The sequence below is a fragment of the Hibiscus syriacus genome, unplaced genomic scaffold, assembly GCF_006381635.1.
Source record: "Hibiscus syriacus cultivar Baekdansim isolate YM2019G1 unplaced genomic scaffold, ASM638163v2 tig00112382_pilon, whole genome shotgun sequence".
Lineage (NCBI taxonomy): Eukaryota > Viridiplantae > Streptophyta > Magnoliopsida > Malvales > Malvaceae > Hibiscus > Hibiscus syriacus.
Window position 1 is genome coordinate 84,338 of NW_024063318.1, and position 17,372 is coordinate 101,709.

The 17,372-nt window shown below is 30.2% G+C and overlaps 2 protein-coding genes across 2 annotated transcripts; one reads left to right on the forward strand and one right to left on the reverse strand.

Annotated features, from left to right (window-relative positions):
- Positions 1-4,451: 4,451 nt before the first annotated feature.
- LOC120178778 (LEAF RUST 10 DISEASE-RESISTANCE LOCUS RECEPTOR-LIKE PROTEIN KINASE-like 2.5) lies at positions 4,452-5,279 on the reverse strand. Its single transcript, XM_039184575.1, has one exon. The coding sequence runs from the start codon at positions 5,277-5,279 to the stop codon at positions 4,452-4,454; it is 828 nt and encodes a 275-aa protein (XP_039040506.1).
- A 6,611-nt stretch (positions 5,280-11,890) lies between these two features.
- On the forward strand, positions 11,891-13,009 carry LOC120178766 (reticulon-like protein B9). The gene is made up of 5 exons (XM_039184562.1): positions 11,891-12,116; positions 12,191-12,371; positions 12,459-12,600; positions 12,681-12,750; positions 12,834-13,009. Exons 1-5 carry the CDS (start codon positions 12,011-12,013, stop codon positions 13,001-13,003), a joined length of 669 nt encoding a protein of 222 aa, XP_039040493.1. The 5' UTR covers positions 11,891-12,010; the 3' UTR covers positions 13,004-13,009.
- Positions 13,010-17,372: the final 4,363 nt, after the last annotated feature.

The window sequence follows — 17,372 nt, forward strand, 5'->3', positions numbered from 1 at the left end:
GGGGTTTAAGTAAAAACATTCAAAAATTTTAAAGCTTAATCTAAATTTTTAAAATTTGTTGTGGGGGCCAAATTAAATATTTTGAAAATTTTAAAGAACAAAATATAATTTTTCAAATATTTGGATAGCCATAACCCTACGTGTCCCCATATAGTTCCGCCTCCCGTCCAAACACTCCCATCTTTTTCATATCAAAATTAAATTACATTTGAAGAAAATATACTTAGATCTACATCATGACTATTCAATGAACAAGATTTTTATGGCTCATTTATTTATTAATAAAATGAAAGTAAGTTATTTCTTTCTTTATTTTTGAATTATTTTTCATTCCTGTCTCTCACCCTTTTTTCTTCCTTTTACTGCATAAGCTAAGCCCAACAGGCTTGGTAAAGATCGATAAAAAAAGAATAAACTACAAAAATAGCAATTGAACTTTTAAAATATTTATATTTTGGTCACTAAACTTTTAGAAATCATAATACATTATTGAATTTTTTAATTTCTTTTCTATTATGGTCACTATAAGTAAAATTAAACATTATTGATGTGATAAATAAAACCCTTTCCCAAAAACCCTAAAATTTTCTTCTAAATTAATAGATGTCGACCTCTTTTCGTTTACGACATCATAGGTCGACGTTTTTTTCGATCGTCATTATCATTCAACACAACCCCCATTATACTCAAGAGATTCTTCTAATTACCAATGAAGACAGTTTGTTTTGTGATAAATCCTTAAAGGTATCAAAAATATTTCTAGTTAATTTGTTGTGTGACATTGCAAGTTTTTATCAAGTGATTTGGCCAACAATATATTTTTATCAGAGAACAAGAATTGAACCCAAAGTTTTCATGCAATTTTGCTTCACTGATTGGTTCAAATTAAATTAAAGTATTCTTTCAAAGTCTGACATAAAGTCTGACATGAATTCAAAGTGCCACAATTTAATTGAGAAAGTAATGAACCTAGTTTGATTAAAAGTAAAGAGCTTTATTAAAGTTTTTTTTTTTTTTACTTTATTTAGTTTCCTTTGTAATCAAATATCTATCTATATACATAGATGCTAAGGGTAAGGGTTAGATGTTAAGTTTTTCTCTCTCATCTTATATTTTCCTCCTTCATATTAGTGAAATTATTCTCATCTGCTCGTTGTTTTTCTTTTTTGGATTTTTCACTTAAATCTTGGTGTTTGTTGTTTCAATCGTAATTATTTGTTTGTCAATAATCGTTTTGATATTATAATAAATTAATAATAGAGATTCAGGTTCAAGATTATGGCAACAATGAAACACGATATTCTGTTGTTGGATCAAAACACCAGGTTCTTGCTATGGTAGAAGAAGATTCGAGATGTTCTTGCACAATTAGATCTCAACGATGCAATAGAAGGATTTGATAAGAAGTCAACAACACAATTGATGAATGATGAAAATAGTAAGGATAGTAAAGCTCTTTCGCATATACGTTTATACCTATCAAAATAAATTTTGCAAGATGTCTTGAATGAGCAGATGACTGCTTCGTTATGGGTGAAGTTAGAATAATTATCATGCAGAAATTGTTGACCAACAAGTTGCATGGAAAGCAACATCTTTATTCACTCAAGTTGACGGAAGGTTCATCTCTTGACGAGCATCTGATCGCATTGAATGAAACTATCTCTGATCTACAGACTTTAAAATTGAAGTATGACCAAGAATACTTATGACTGGTCCTCCTATTTTCGTTGTCTCTTTCCTACTCATCTTTTAGAGACACAATATTGTATAGTAGCGAGACAATTACTATTGAAGAAGTGTATAATGATCTGCACTCGTTTTGACAAGATGAAACATATTGTATATGGTTTCAAGCATCAAGCAGAGGGTCTCATGATGCATGGATCGACTATCTTAGATCGTGGAAGAAAAGACGGGCGTTCTTCTAGTAGTAAAGGGAGGGACAGATCAAAATATTCCAATCAAGGAAAAACTTGACACTTTTATAAAACGAAAGGTCATGTTAAAGCAGGGTGTTAGAAGTTGCTTAATAGGATAAAGAGAGAGGCTGAAGAATAGTCCGCAGAGAAATCTGGTGTCGTAGAAGATGTCCAGTGTGAACACCTAGTAGCTTCTGACGACAATACAAAGGTGAGCGAGGAGTGGATCCTTGACTCTAATTGTACCTATCATATGTGTCCCAACCGCAAATGGTTTGTGTCCTATGAAACTATATAGATAGGAGTTGCACTAATAAGCAATAATACATCTTGCAAGATTATAGAAATTGGCATGAACGGAGTCAAGATGCATGATGACATTGTCAGAACTCTGAGTGATGTTTGGCACATTCCAGATTTAAAGCATAACCTGATCCCATTAAGTACCCTAGACATAAAAGGATATAGGTATTCGGCTGAAGGTGGAATTTTGAAGGTTAATAAGAGTTTGCCTGTTGTGATGAAGATGGAGAAAAAGAATGGAAAATTGTATATTCTTCAGGGTTCTACGGTTACTAGTGAGACTGCTATTACATCATCAGGACTGTGAGAGGAAGATTTAACCAAGCTTTAGTATATGCCCCTAGGGCATATGATGTAACATATATCCATCTTTAGAACTCAAACTAAACATGGGATCAACACGTTTCTGGCCAATGAGATTCGATGAGATTTGACCTATAAACTGATTGCTACCCAAATCAAGCTATATGAGGTTTTTGAAACCAACAATATCAATTGTTTAAATACTCCTAGAAAATGAGGTATAACTTAACTGCAAAATGCTCAGTTTTGTAGGTTGTGAAGACTAATAAGGATAGTTCTAGTCAATCGATTCAATGACAACTATGAAAGATTTGTATAATTACTGATTGATGCATGACTGTCCCTTGAAGACATTGTTGTGGAGAGCCAGTTTCTCTAAGTTTTGATTTCCTGGGAAAAATGTCTTTCAGGATTTCACTAGAGAAGTTGTTTTCCACATAACAAAGTCATAAATATTTGTTAGCTTTCAAATTTTTGATGGGGTCGATCTACTTAGATGGTTTCGAGCAAAATTAATCATATCTAATCTTTTACAACTCATGATATCTAAAAGTAATGTGCTTGAAAAAAAAATCTGCAAGGAGTAATCTTCGTAGAGATGAATTGGAGCAAAGCCCTGATGGTATGCTGCCGTCGAAGTCGTTGGAACTAATGTCAAGGACTTGAAGCTTATTAAGTTTGTAAGAGATAATGGAATGAAACCACTAATGTTGTTGAATGAAACTTGGAGGATTTGCAGAATAAGAAGATAACTAATTACTCCTTGCAGAAACAAGAACATGAATATCTCCGAGTATATCAGTTGCTACAGAGTTTTGCTTGAAACCCCATGCCAAAAACAAAAGCACCTGTGGCCTATTCGATTAGGCGTCTGACTTTTAATCAGACGATTTAGGGTTCGAGTCCCACTAGGTGTGTATTACTTTAGATTTCTTGGAATGTTTCTTTCACTCAGGAAGAGATGAATAGAATAATTTTGTGTTGTATTCAAATTAGTAGCGGTTAAAAAAGCAAAAGGCGCTCTTGAATATGGTCAGTATTGTGTTTAGTGGTCACGATAATAAAAAAATTGCTAGACAATGACAATGCAGTTAAAAGGAAGTTTTATAATGACAACTAATGATTGTAATAAAAATAAATTAAAAGTTCAGTGACTATATTAAAAGTTTAAAAATTAGATGATCAAAATATAAACACCCTAAAAATTTAGTGACTATTTTTATAGTTTACCCTAAAATCGAGCCTATAAGAAGGATAAATTGGTACATAAAAAATATTTTTTTCTTATACAACACAAGTTTATCATATTCTCTAAATTCTTAATAGTCATTTTGTATGTTATAGTGATTGAACCAAAAGTCAATTATCCAAATACATGTTGAACTAATAACACTTGAAGACGTGTAGTCTAGGTTATAGTGATACCAAAGTAAAGGAAGCCAATGTTGACTTTGACTAAAGAGAATGTGATTGACAAACGCAATGTAATAAATACAACTGCATCAAATTCATATGAAAACAACACTTGCTCTAGCCCCTATACTATGGTGGGAAATTTAGAAGATTCATTGGTATGCCATCTATGGAGAAATCATGCTAACGGTGTCTTCCTATTATCATCGTATTATGTCTTTACAATCAGGGATGCATGATGGACAATAAGATGTGATCGTATCCCTGAAAATTTTAGATTCTCACGTAATTTAGAGATTTTCTTTATATTTTCTATGAATTTTTCTATGAATAACAATTTAATTTCACACACATACCTATTTAAGATAATTCCTTAAACCTACACCCATAGGCCATAACATAAAATCACATTTAACGGTAATCATTTGGGATGATTCTCCTCTAAGGGTGCATCTAAAATTGCTTTTCACCATCTAAAAACACCTTTTGACAAAAAAAAAAAAAACAATGCTAAACCATGAAACAGGCAGTTAAACAATTGCTTAAGAAGATGTTGAGAGAAGAAGAAAACATACCAGGAACAATACATGATTTAGAGTAAGGCTTGTCGGGGCAAAAGCACAAGAAGTTGAGCGATGTATCATTAGATCCACATACTCCACCTGAATTCCTGCATGCCATACATGGTACCATTTCCTTAACATACACTACATCAAACCCTTTATTCCAAGCATCCGCTATCTTGTCGATCCCAGACCAGAGTTCATCGAATCCGCTTCGACTAACAGGAACCATAATACGGACGCCACAACCCTCGAGTTCCGATCGATGAATTCTCGACAACGATTCATCAAGATAATAGGCATAGTTATCACCGTTCGATGTGTTGCAAACAAATCTGTTCTGGGAAGGTATGTCATCTTCGAGAGGGCAGCCATAGAATATATCAAGATCTCGAATCGACGAAGCGAAATCAAAGAGTGTGTGGTCTAATGATATGTTATAGAGTTGTTGAGGACAAGGATCATCCCAGATATCGACCGGAGCAATGGTCATCGTTCCGGTACGACTAATGTTTAATACTCGAAACCTCTGGGAATTAATATCTATGGCAGGGAACTGATTTTCATGGCAAAGGAGTTCGAATCCTCGATGACCGCAGTATCGTGGGCGTCCATTGCCCCAGAAAGGGTATCTGATGCCTTGAATGGTGCCGCAATTGAATGTTCCATTGCATTCCATGAATTGATCGGTTTCATGGGAATAAGCTACGGGGAGAACAACTAAGATGAAGGTGATGGAAGCAGAAAAGAAGAAGAAGAAGTTATAGGTATCCATTAACAGAAGATGATGAGAGATGAAGGTTGAATTATAGACAAGGATAAAGTAAAGATTTTAAAAAAAAGGAAGAGGAGCAAACACAGTGGAAACTGAGGCAGGGCTGCTTCAGCTTGTTTAGAATTTTTTATGGGTGACTGAGAGAGACGGCGGCTAAGTCTGATTCTTTTTATTGTTTCAGAAATTTTAGTTGAAATTCAAAGGTGGCGATTTTTAAATTTATTTTGGGTAAGCTACGCAATTAGTATCTAAATTATTAGTTTTAGTCCATTCTAATACTCCCATTTTTAATTTTTTTAAAATATCATGCATAACGTTTAGTTTTTATTTCATTTTAGTATCTTTCGTTAAAAACTTAACTTGTTCAGTACCTAAACTATTAGTTTTGATATGTTTTAGTACCTAAACTTTCAAATTTTTCAAAATTTAACCTTCAATTTTGAACATGTACTAAAATGAAACAAAAACTAAAGTTTTTAACGACGGGGTACTAAAATGAAACAAAAACTAAATTTTAGGTATAATTTTAAAAAATATTGAAAGTTTAAGAACTAAAATGGACCAAAATTGATAATTTAGGTACTTTTGGTTAAATTCATATTTAATAATTAAACTATCAATTTTGTTTCATTTTAGTACCTAAAAACATTTTCTTTTCTTTTTTTTCATTTTAGCACCGGTAGATAAGATTTTAAAGACAACATTTTTTCATGGTTAAATTACATCATACATCATTAAACTATCTTCTTACTCCAGTTTTGATTACTAAAATTTAAAAAATTTCAATTTAACTATTCAACTTTCAAATTGTTCTTGATTTAATCACTCTAATTTATTTTATTACTAATTTTTTTGACATGAAATTTTTATTATTATTTTATTAATATATAATAAAAATAAAATTTAAATTTAAATTTAAAAGTTAGAGTGATTAAATTAGAAGTAATTTGAAAGTTAAGTGATTAAATTAAAAAATTAAACTCCAAGGACCAAAATAAGAGTGAAAAGATAGTTGAGAAATGAATGATGCAATTTACCCTAAAAATGTTCCACATACAACAACTCAGTTAATTTTTTTAACGGAAAAGATAGTTGAGGATGAAACAAAAAGTAAGTGTTATGTATGATTTTAAAACGAATGAAAGTTTAATTACCAAAATGGAATAAATTGATAATTTAGCTACTAAATGTATAATTTACCCTTTATTTTTTAAATCAACATTCATTTAAAATTGATTTTGAAAACAATATTTTAATCATCCGTTTTTTTTAAAAAAATACATAAAACTAATTTATATTAAAAAAATCAATCAACAAATCATAATACTATAATAACTAAAATTATAATTTAATTGCATAAATTAGAAAAGTTCATAGTGTTAGTTTATATAGGGGAAAATAAGAGATTATGTGAAAAAGAATAATTAGAAGAAAACTCTTTAATTCTTATATATCACATTAATAAGAAACAAAGGTTAACACTTCAATTACATCTTACATAAACTAATATCAAAGGTCTTTTTAATTCATAAAGTTAAATTATAACTTTAATCTTCGCAATTTTATTTTTTAAGACTCTGGAAAGACATGACTGATCAAGCAAGGTTTTCATTATAATCTATAGACTGGATTACCATTCAGAGCTAAAGTACATCTAGTCATAGGTGATTTTTAAGAATACTATTGTTTAGGGTTTTTTATAATTTTCAAATTATTAATTTAAAAAAGGACAACTTATATTATTAAATAAAAAATTATATTAATTATTAAACATACATCTACCGGGTGGGTGGAGGATTTTTTAATTTTATTAGTTTAATTTAATTTATAAAATTATTAATAATTAAATATATAATATTATTGTATATATAAAAAAATGTAATCGGTACTCGGGTAACGAGGTATCCAAAAAAATGTAATTTTGTGACCCCGGAAAATGTCCAGTCGAGTACTTTTTTTAGATAATTACCCAATTTTTTAGTTCGAGGCGGCGGGTCAACGAGTTGAGTCGACTGGGTCGAATATTTTTTAACACCCTTACGATTGATTGAATACGTTTGTTTTATATATTAAAATATTATTATAATATATTAAATTTAAATAAATATTAAAAAATAAACTAAAATAAAAAATAAAGATCCACACATAAATTCTGAAAATCTTAAATTTCAAAACCTCAATGGTAATGTCTTTTTTTAAGAAACCCGATAGTTTTATTAAAAATAAAAAAATATTTAAAATTACAATAAACATTCACACTCATAATCGTAAACTTAAAATATAATTATGATAATTTTTATTATTATTGAGACAAAAACTAGCACCTAAATCACATAAGGAACCAAGAAGAAAAATGTTAAAAAACCTAATCAAAAAACACGAACAAAATAAAGATATGAACAAATCTGACTGTATCGACAAACGAATCATAAAAATGAACGCCACGAGTGGGTTTACTTTTTTTTCTATTTATCTTTATTTTTATGATACTTTTATTTCTATTTTTATAATATGTTTATCTCTCATTTAATAATTTTTAATTTTTTAACCGTTATTTGTGTTTACTTTTTTTTCAACCGTAATGTTAAAATGATGGGTAGAAATTAAAAGGTTTAATGGCGTAGAGAGTAAACGCCACAAGTGGACGTTAGGTGACATGCACTATTAAGTCCCAGCTTTTTCCAAGTTACACCGCCCAATTAATATAAAATTATTTATACAAAACTATCCATCGTGAGAGTTTAAAATACATACATGAGTGCTCTGTGGGAAGCCGCACAAAACAAATTTTTTATTAATATTTTATGCTTTCTTTAGTCAACCTTGAGTTATTTATTTATTTATGACTTAAATACACTTTTATCCCTAAACTATATCATTTTTATCAAGTTGTCTCTTAAAATATTTTTTCAGAATATTTTAGTCACTCAATTATTTGTGCGGATCTATTTTGATCAATCAACTATTTTTGTTTTCAAAATCATCACTAAACTTAAGTTTTTATTTTTTTTGGTCACCCAATTCGATTAGATTTATTTTTTAAATTTACACCTTTACTCAACACATAAATTTAATGTATAATAATAAATAATATTATAACGTAAATAATATACAACATATTTAATTTTTTCTACTTAAAATTTTAATAAAAGAAATATTAAATATTTTATAAGGTGAAATTTTGGTTCAATTATGCAAGTTGTATTCCAAATTGGATTTACACTGAGTGTGCTTCTCTTAAGAGCTAATCATTTACAAGGTGAAATTCCGATTCAATTATGCAAGTTGTATACCTTGAGCATTATAAATCTCTACCTTCTTGTTCTATACCTTCTTGTTTGGGAAATTTAACTCGTCCATGGAAAGAGAACAAGATTATAGCATCTTTGACAATTATAGGATTTCGTTATCATGAAATTTAACTCAAAATATGTGCTTGAGATAGAATGTTGCAAGTCTTTTGTTTAATTTGCAGTTTGAATAAAGCTCTTATCCTCGTTGGAAGAAACTCATAACCTTTGTCTTAATAGCTTTACCACTGTACTCGAATGTTCAATTATCATTGTATAATTTTATGATTTACAATTTACATGTCTTAATAAACAAGACACTTTAGATAACTTATTTGTTTGAGTCCTCAAATTTATCATTTTAGGAAAAAATTAATGTTTTTAATAATTAATCTTGATATGGAATTTTAGGTATATTTTAGAATTATATATTTTTGAAAAAATTTACTCGTTCTTTATAATTATATATAAATTTTGCATTTTTATTTTTTTAAATACAGAGACCAAGTTTCGCATTTTGAAAACATATTAATAATTTTTTTTAAAGAAAAATAAATTTAATTATGGTATATTATTTTTTAATATAATAAAAGTGCCAAGTTCGACCTCAGACCTAACTAAAATATTGTATATAGCACTCAATTTCAAGTCTACTCGTTTTTAATAAGCTTAAAATATTTTTTCCTAACATATTTTTATTATTTTTATCATATAACTTTTTTTATTTAACAATGTTATATATTGATGTGGCGTTAAAATTTATAAAAATATGTAGGGTATTGAATTTTTTATGTTATATAATTGTGTTAAATATTTTAATTTAATATTTAATACTTCTTTTATTAAAATTTTAATTACAAACAACTAAATATGTTGTATATTATTTACATTATAATGTTATATATCATTATACATTAAATTTACGTGTTGAGTAAAAAATGTGATATAATGAATTCTTATATTTTTAAAATTTAAAAAATAAATCTATCGAATTGGGTGACCAAAACGAATCAAAAACTTAAGTTTAATGATGATTTTGAAAACAAAAATAGTTGACTAACCAAAATAGAATCGCACAAATAGTTGAGTGACTAAATATGTAATTTACCCATGTGTTTTTAACAGAGTTAACAGATCGGGGCAAATGAGGTAACGATTTAAACTTTATGGGGGCAAAATATCCCGAAAAATACTTTAAGGGACAACTTGGTAAAAACAATATAGTTTAGGGCGAAAAGGTGTATTTAAGCCTTTTTTTATTAAGTTTAGCAAGCCACCTATATTTAAATAAATTATTGTAGAATCTATCAAATGGACTATGTAGTTAAAAAGTTTATTATTATATTTAAAGGTTTTGAGTTCAAGCAATTATATCTGAAGGTGATAGTGTTATCATTGGGCTTGAGAAAGAATGAAACCTATCCCGGGCTCACAATTAAAAATTATAATTTAAAAATAAATATTTTTTATAATTGTAGATTTAATTATATTTTTAGGTATAATGTCAAAAATTCCCCTAAATGATTTACTAAATAATCACCTTGATCTCTATTTTTTTAAGTATTTTGGCCCAACATTTAATTTCGGGGTAAAAGAGTTCCTTTGTAAATTTAAATTATTAGTTAACAAACGATTAATGCTCCAAAATATGTGTCTTTTTACCTTAAAATGAAATGTCATGTACCAAAATGCTTTAAAAAAAGAATAAGGGGCAAAGTGACACTTTAGTCAAACGTAATGGTCTTTTTGTTCTAAAATGAAACGTTAAGAGCCAACATGCTATAACATATGGGTCAAAATAACCATTTTGACAAATATTGAGGGCTAATTTTGACATTATACATATTTCTTATTAGAGATCCAACTTTTAAGTTTGCCCTAAGACCACAAAAATCTCATAAACAAGACTGAAAGATGTGTGCGTTATCAATAATTAGAATTTTTTTTGAACAAATACTACTATTATATACTATTAAAAAAATAAATCAATGTAAGAGGTAGGGGTGCGCAACGAAACCGGTAAAATCAAAAACCGATCCGAATCAAACAATGCGATTCCGTCCGGTTCGGGTTTTTCATTTTGCGGTTCGATTTCAGTTTGGTTTAAAAATATAATTATGCAATTCAATTTGGTTTCAATTTTCCCAAATGAAAATTGTTTGTCCCGAATCAAACCGAATTAAAAAAAAAGAAAATAATTATCCAAATCAAATTTATTATAAGATAAACTTAAATAAATGAAATTTTAAAACTAATAAAAAAATTTATGAATTTAAATTTGTATATTTGCATTGGTTTAAGCTTTGAATTTATTTTCTTGAGATGTTGAGTTTGAAAAAATAGTGATCAGTCAAAAATTATAAAACCGAACCAAATCAAATCGATAATCACAGTTTTTATGGCATTCGATTTCAATTTTTAAAAAATCGTAAAGTACGATCCGATTCATATTTTACTAAAAACGGATTGAACCACCAAACCGAGTACACCGCTAGTAAGAGGGTCGGGCTGTCCCACCGACTCACCCTATCCAATGACAGGCTCGTCAATTTGTTCAACCAAACCAAATACCCCCATTATTATAAGTATGCAGGTCTGTGCATCCATACGACTCTAGTTTAGATGAAACCAGGGGCCTGATTTTAAAGAAACATAAAAAGCTTTTATAAAACATGAGAGTATTTGCATATGGAACAATACCGATAAGGTTCGGTATTGACTACCATGATGTACACCCATAGTAGATCGTGACAAAAATTAAAAGTACTAAAAGGAATGGGCTGAAATAATTGGATTTCAAATTGGACCTCATTTGACTTGTGCTTTGAACAAACAAAGAAGAAGACTTTCCAATATTGGAAATCCAGTTTCAAGTAAACACGCGTCGATGCTTGCGAATCTGAAACTAAAATGAAAAAGGTAATAAATTACTAAAGGAAATCGGTTGAAAGGGTAATCAACTCAATTTCATTTTAATATGTCTCGAATTTGAATCTTTGTGTATATAAAAATCTCTTGTTAGGAGATAAATTCTTGAAATCAAGTGTACGACGCGGATTAATCCAAATTAATCAAGACAAATTCTTAGAACTAAATGTACGATACGAGTTAGTCCGAATTAATCAAGATAAATTCTTGGAACTAGGAAGGCAGCCAAAATAAAATAATAAATTAAGAAGAAGCTACTGCATAAACTCCGCATGCCAACCTATTGGGTTTGGTAAGCAAAGATTCACAAAGTGACGGGCATGCAAAGTAATATCAAATTTAATCCCCCAAGCCATTCCTTTTTTCTCCATTCCCACTATTCACTTGCTTTCCTACCAAGCTTGGAACTTCCCCCCAATGCATTTTCGTGTATAACTTCGGTTCACTGCAACTGATGATTCATACAAATATCCCATTCCATTTCACCATCAACAAGTACATACAGATTCAACCATGCCAATATTCGCATCGTCATCGGACTCTGATGACAACACCACCCCACAGGTAAAGCTCTTTGGACGTCAAAGGCCTATGGACGCCATTCTTGGAGGAGGCCAAGGTACTCTCTCTTCATATAGTAAATAAAATTTATGCAACATTTTGAGTCTAATTGGGAAAAATGAAAATTTTCAGTGGCTGATGTGTTGATGTGGAGGAACCCGAAGGTGTCAGCCGCTTTACTGCTGGGAGTGACGACGATTTGGTTCCTTTTCGAGGTGGTTGAGTACAATTTCGTCACCCTCCTCTGTCACATCTCCCTCACCACCATGCTTGTCATCTTCATATGGTGCATTTCGGCTGATTATTTTGGATGGTATATAATACACTTCTTTTATTCTCACCACCTGCCTACATGCAAAACCCTTGTTTTGTTAATTTGATTCACAATTTTTATCTCCAGGAATCGTCCAAATATCCCCGAGTTGCTGTCAAATGAAAACGCCTTCTATGAAGTTGCTTCCATCTTCCATTGGAAGTTCAATCAGTTCCTAAAAAAAATCCTCCACATTGCTGGTGGAAATGACCCTGTCAACTTCTTCCTGGTACCTCCACCATCAAAATCTCCGTTATTTTTCCTGTTTGATTACGCCCTTCACGATTTTAAACTCATGGTAATTTGCAGGTGCTTATTTCTTTGTACATAATATCGGTGATTGGATCTTATTTCGACTTTGTGAATCTCCTTTTCATAGGTAAGAAGCATCATGTCATGAGTGTTGATGATTTTAAAGGATTGAAGTAATTAGTATTTGTTGCATTGAATGAAATTGGAAAGGGTTTGTGAGCATGGGAACGCTGCCGTATCTGTACAGTCGATACGAGAAGGAAGTTGATTACCATGCAGGGCAAATGAGCCGAAAGATGAGCAAAATGTACAAGAGGTTTGATTCAAGAGTTCTTAACAAGATACCCAGAGGACCAGTGAAGGAGAAGAAGCACTTGTAAATTGTCTTTGTTTCCATTGAAGAATGCGCATGTATATTTCCTTTTACATGTTTGATCCGTGATCTAATGAATAAAACAGATTTTCATTTAAATAACACTAGCAAAAAAATGTGGTATTTTTTTTTTCAAAAATAAAAAGGGTAAAGTACACAAATAATCTCTCGAATATAAGGTATTGTTTTATTAAGTCCCTCAAATATTAAAGTTATAAATGGTCACTGAACTATTTATTATGTTCCAAACTTGTACTTTTTCGTTAAAAATTTAGGGGTTGTCTAAGCTGGACGTTAACATGATGATTGAGATATGATAGTCATTTAAGATTTCGGGATCAAATTTTTATCATATCACATTCAACAAGTTAATGTATAGCTTAGAATACCATAAAATTTTAACGGAAAATAACGAGTTTGGAACATAATAAATAGTCGAGGGACTCACCAAATAAACATTTTATAGTTAGAGGACTATTTTATAACTTCTAATAATCGAGAGACTTAATAAAATAATATCCTATAGTCGGAGGACTATTTGTGTACCTTACCCCAAAATAATAATAACAATAACAAAGTAATATCAATAATATATAGGATGAGACATGTATAAAAAAAATTTAACATGGTCTAATTTTATCCATCTTCACGAATAAGAAGAATATTAAACATTATTTTTTTAATAGAAGCCACTAGTATTGTTAAAAAAATAAAAATATCTAAAATTATAATAAGAATTTATAACTATCATCGTAAACTAAATACAAAATTTAGACTTTTACTATAACATTGAAATTAACCACTTTAGATCCTATAAGACCATACATGAAAAATATTAAAAACCCAACCAAAAAACTAAAATAGATATAAATAAATTTAATTGCATCGGCAAAAGAACCACAAATGAAAATTAAGCTATTGAACGAGCACCGAGAACTGCAGTTCAGAGCCGAGCGTTATAAGAAACTATTCACAAACACAAAATCACGCATCCAAATTCAATCCAGAGGTCCATAGCAGGGAAGATCAATAAGATTTCGAATAAGCGTCATCTTAATCAGTCGTGGAGTCGTCAAATCCAACCCTGAAAAAATATAAATAAAAGAATGAACCAACAAATGAGGAAAAAAAATCAAAAAACGTGCCACAAAGATAGAGATAAACATACAACACATACATAATTAATTTTATTAAAAAATAAAAGAAAACCGACGATCGACAATCAATATCAAAATCAGTTCCGTCGTCAGTTAGAAAAAATTAAAAAAAAAAGTTAACATGATTTATAAAAAATCAATACGAATTTAAAAAAAAAGAAAAAGAAAAAGGAGGGAGAGAGCAGTTAAGAATACTAATACATTATAAACGTAAAAATCACGAAAGCTATAAATATACGATACCCTATATATCTTAAAATTTAATATTTATATCGAAACTCACAATATCTCAAATCAATCTTTTAGTATCCCTACAAAACTCACCTCGGTATCTGATCGGAATGAACATCATGATTAATGAATCCCTAATGCAATCAATTTGGTGTCCACGTTTACACCACTACTTGTGGTCTAAAAACATATGCAAATTGGCCTCTACAAATCATGGTTTTCAGAATCGGATCAGTTAGTGAACCGGTCATGCTATTAGTTCATTGGTTCAATCGATCGAATCGGTTCGATCGGTCGGAAAAACCAGACGACGTTATAATTATTTAAAAAATTAAATAAAAAATACCAAAAACATTTAATAAAAAATAATTTTTTATATCACAAGTCATATTCAAATCAAGTCATAACATATATAAATTAAAAACCATAAAATCAAGTGAAACAAAATGATTCAAATTAATTACAACATAATATTTAAGGTAAAACATATTAAATAATAAATATAATTATATAATTATAATTAAAAAATAAATTTGGGGCTAAAAAATCATAAAAAAATGATATTGTTTGGTTTAATTTTTTTTTTAAAACAATCTCACATGGCTAAGAAACATAGAAGAGCATCCCAAAAGTCTAAAGAGTAAAAATATGAGAACAAAACAATCCCACATTGCTAAGAAACATAGAAGATCATCACAACTAACTTCTATAAATAATAGAGGTAATTTGGCATTCAAAATCATGGAGCTTTTTGGTGAGCATTGAGTGAACTATTCTTTCACTTCAATCAAGCTCGAATTTTATGCTTCAATTGAGCTTCTAATTTTTTTTTAGTTCAAGCCTTTTTGAGTTCAAGTTTCAATATTATATTTCGAGTTTGAGTTGAACTTGATAATTTTTAACTTGTGAGTTTGAGTGGAGTTGAGCTTACTTTTAAAGTTTTCAAGTTCGAGTCGAGCTCAGCAATACTCGAGTTCGACTTGGCTCGTTTAACAAACGACGTTTGGTTTAATTTAAAAAAAAAAATAAATAAAATTTCTGGTTTTTTTCGGTTTTTTCCGATTTTCAGCCAGTCCGGTTCGAACGGTTCAGCGGTTCTAACCGGTTCACTAATAACGATTTAACCGGTTTAGATTGAACCGAACTAGACAACGATTCTCGATTGAACCGATTGAACTGACCGATCCGATCCGATTTTCAAAACAGAGCTACAAACAAGTCATGGATGTGGAAAATCTTAAAAAGTTTCTATTAGTAAAGCTGACTTTGACAAATGTCCACTAATTGCACAAATAATTGCATTTTAAACTCTGTTTTTCCCACTGTTGGTATAAGATTGAACCAGTTACAGCCTGCCCAAGTTACTACTGTTAATGAAAAGTTCGTCTTCAATAATTGAGAATTATATATTAATTTCTATATTTTTCAAGATGATCGCCACAGCCAACTATCTAATTACTGCTGATCGCACACATATATTCCTAGAAATTTGAGGCATTTTTACGGAAATAATATTTACTTTTTAAAATTATTAAATTGAAATGCCTCCACAAATATATTTTTGACGTAATACATTTTTTCCAAGATCATTTAAATTAATGTTAGATTACTATCATTATGTTGATTGGACAAATTAATTCATTGAAGTGCTATTATCTGAAAAGAATAATAACCGTTGAGGTGTTTTATTAACAATCTTATTGTCTGAAAGTATAGGTGAGGTGAAAAAATAGTATTCACATAACCGACGTAAGATTTTTTTTTTTGGTAAATTTAAACTTATAAAATTTTAAAAGATAAAAATAGATTTTCAATAAAAATTACATAAAAAAATTTAAAATATATGATAATTTTAAATATTTAGGAAGAACTATTATCCTCCCTCACACCTCCCTCACTCCATCCCGTACTATAGAGAGACTCCCAAACAACATTGATACATGTGCAACATATGTTAGGTTTAATAGCATTGTTAGTGATGGATGTACAATTTACACTTAGACCTTGAATTTTAAATTTTTTCGATTAATTATCTATTTTATTTATTATATCCACCATGAAAGTTTATTTATACTTACCCTTAAGAAAAAATTATGTTTTTATCATTTTATATGCTTATCCTAAAAAATATTTATGGATCTTAATTTAATTTACATATATGCTTGTCTCTATCAAAATTTGAGTGACAAGAAAGAGTGGAAGTACATGTATGTATCATACATTATGCATTTGTAGCGATGCATGTGCTTGTTGACCCACTACTAGTTTTTCATGTCCATTTCTAATGGTTTGTTTATGCCTCTCAATTCTAGTGCAAGCAATAAGAATCTCTAAAAGCTGAGTGGGAAATTAAGGAAATCCTCACTAATAAAATATTACTTAAATACTAATGCTAAGTCAATGGCCTAGCTAATGCAATTATATATATATAAGAAGACTCACTACTTGAGTCTCCGATTGCTCATTTCACTCAGAGAACATGGTTAGGCAACTGAAAGAAATTGCCAATACGGATGTTGGTGGCGGTGTTCTCCTGGTCTTGTTGGCGGCTCTGGTGACCCTTTCTTCGATTTGGGCCGTGGTTTTCGCGTGTGCGGACCGTGTATCAAAGGAGAAAACTACCTCAGACGACGCGGGTTTTGTTGGTGGAGGATGTGCGGCTGGCTGTGGGGGTGCTGGATGTGGAGCAGCTTGTGGTGGATAAATCCTTCATTACAGGAAAACCTTGGAACTAACCATAAAGCTTTATGCAATTACAAGGCAGCTGGGCTTCTGCTAAGAAACGCTATCTACTATGACCTTTTGCTGTACTAGATAAACTGATTCCATTTTTCGTGGAAAGTAGTGAATCACATTTAGTTTATCATGTTTTCATTGATTCTCTTTCCAATCAAATTATATATAGTAGGTAGCTAAAGAATATCCATATTTCTTGGGTTTGTGCGTTCCAATTTTGTTGAGTTGATTGTATATTTCTTTCCTTTTCAC